This window comes from Sinocyclocheilus rhinocerous, unplaced genomic scaffold (assembly GCF_001515625.1).
Source record: "Sinocyclocheilus rhinocerous isolate Xijiao unplaced genomic scaffold, SAMN03320098_v1.1 scaffold1325, whole genome shotgun sequence".
NCBI lineage: Eukaryota > Metazoa > Chordata > Actinopteri > Cypriniformes > Cyprinidae > Sinocyclocheilus > Sinocyclocheilus rhinocerous.
Genome location: NW_015659004.1, coordinates 351,494 through 353,798, shown reverse-complemented (window position 1 = coordinate 353,798; position 2,305 = coordinate 351,494). Strand labels below are relative to the sequence as shown.

The window sequence follows — 2,305 nt, the reverse complement described above, 5'->3', positions numbered from 1 at the left end:
AAATAACACAAGTTACGTAATCAGATTACTTTTTTAAGTAACTAGTAAAGTAACACATTACTTTAGAAAATATCTGAGTTACTTTTTCTAATAGGTAATGCCAGTTACTTAGTTTTTTTTCCATTTATTGACTGACAGCTCTTCTGTCCCCATCCCCGAAGAGAAATCGGGAACAAGCGCAGATGCATTGTGTGTACTGTGCAAACATGATGGTTACTGTAGTTCTAGAATAAATGTGAACATGCATTTACTTATCTCACCTGCACAAAAACAGATTCATTATTTCTCAAAATGAACAAAAACAGTGAAATGCAAAACTGCAATAAATAAATACGTTAAAAAAAACATAAATATCCCATTTTATTAATCGCTAACATTCGATAATCCAATTCAACCATACTAATAAGCAAAAATGACTTTAGATAAACATAACATTTGTGATTCAATTTTGTATTGCTGAAGAAAGAAAAATGAGCCCAGCCCAGATGATAAAAAGTAACGCAAAAGTAAAGTAATACATTACTTTCCATAAAAAGTGACTAAGGTAATGCAATTAGTTACTTTTTAGGGAGTAACGCAACATTGTAATGCATTACTTTTAAAAGTAACTTTCCCCAACACTGGATACAGTAATACACAGATGGTAGCATTTGTGTGGCAGGCATGGAAATGCAATAGATCTTAAACTTATTTCTAAATCTTAAACTTACTAGGAGAAGGAGGTGGTCTGCCTGAAACTTTCTTTTTTCTTGATTTCTAAAAAGAAATCCAACAATCAGACACATGGATATAGTACCTTTTGGCACAAACATTCAAAGATTGAAGAACGAAAGATTCGGTAAAACTAAGTAAACAGGCTGGCCTAAAATCTGGGGGGAAAAATAATATTTAAAAATGTCCATCTCACCTTTTCAGTGTCGCACACATAGCTGCCACAAAGACTGTCCTCTGCCTTGAAAACAAATTATATATATATATATATATATAAATATATATATACTACTAAGTAGTAGGCTATATCAAATTGTAATACCATTAAACGTCAATATAACCAATGTTCCTAAATAATGATTATCATATTCATATGACATGGTATTTGCGTAACTTTCTGCAAGAGGTGGTATCCCAAGACATAGTAAGCTCCACTCTCACATAGTGGTATTGTATGGTATTTTTGTTAATATTACAGTCCAGAACATCTATGAAAACTGTTAATGTACTTACCAGATCCTCTACCTCCTCTTCAGTGACAAGTTCTCCAGCTACTACAGACATTATAGCTTTTGAGATGGCCTGTTTTTATTTTATCATCACCTTTTACAGACAATAGGACCATAATACTTTCTCGTGGAGGTACGACCTGTAATGTCCGAGTAGGCTATTATGATGCAGCAGGAAATCTTATTTTTCTCATGTCAAAGAGTCGTATCAATCCTAATATAAAACAGCATAAAAGAGCATTGACATGGGTAGGGGGTCTTAAGAAGAAGTTCCCAAGATGCAGCTGCTTCCTGATGTCGCCGTTAAGAAAAGCAGCAGACCCTACGTCGATATGGTGTGTAAACGCTAAGGAGTAAATAATACTAATAAAATAATAATATTGCTCAGCGTCGTTTCGCGTCTCTCTTCGCTGTACGGGTGTAATGTGCATTATTGTCGTCTAGCAACCAAAACGTTTAACATGACAATAGTCAGCAAATGAAACGTGCTCATGTGCATCAGCTCTGCGCAACGCTTGCGCACACCGTGATTGAGCGCTCGCCTGTTTGAAGTACAGCTCCATTCACTGAATCAAAATATGTAGTTTGTGAATTCTTAAAATACCACTTGGTTCTTTCTATCTTTTCTTTTTTCGATAGATAGGCGTTTTATGTATCACTTATGTCAAAATGTAGCCTACTTGAAACTGTACTCAAAAAATCTAACATTTTATACATTAGCCTAGCCTTTTGAGTGCCATAACAGTGTGACAGACAGACAATAGATAGATAGATAGATAGATAGATACTGTTTGCTGTTGTTATTTTTATTGTATTTATTTATTTTCTAATTTATTACTTATTTATTGTCTCGTTTATTGCTTTGGTGATGTAATTATTCTGTATTTTACACATACTTAAAATGCTTTTGCAATAGCCTACTATTGTAGCCAATAGCCTACACTAATGTCATACCAATAAAGCAACTTGAACTAGATAGATAGATAGATAGATAGATAGAAAAGTGAGCTTTCTAGTATGGCTGAAGGGTTATTCTCCTAGAAAATAAAGTATCTGACAAACAAATGTATCAAATTAAATAGTTT

General features: G+C 33.7%; 1 protein-coding gene across 2 annotated transcripts in view; it reads right to left on the bottom strand.

Moving 5' to 3' along the window:
• LOC107723199 (IQ domain-containing protein E-like) overlaps positions 1 to 1,694 on the bottom strand; it is a 13,337-nt gene extending 11,643 nt beyond the window's left edge. For both annotated transcript variants that reach the window (XM_016531752.1, XM_016531753.1), the window contains exons 1-3: positions 1,225 to 1,694; positions 908 to 952; positions 711 to 756 (exon numbers count right to left, since the gene is read on the bottom strand). In XM_016531752.1, coding sequence (XP_016387238.1) covers positions 711 to 756; positions 908 to 952; positions 1,225 to 1,275 — 142 coding nt within the window. In that variant the 5' untranslated portion in view covers positions 1,276 to 1,694. The remainder of the gene's footprint in view (positions 1 to 710; positions 757 to 907; positions 953 to 1,224) is intronic.
• Positions 1,695 to 2,305: the final 611 nt, after the last annotated feature.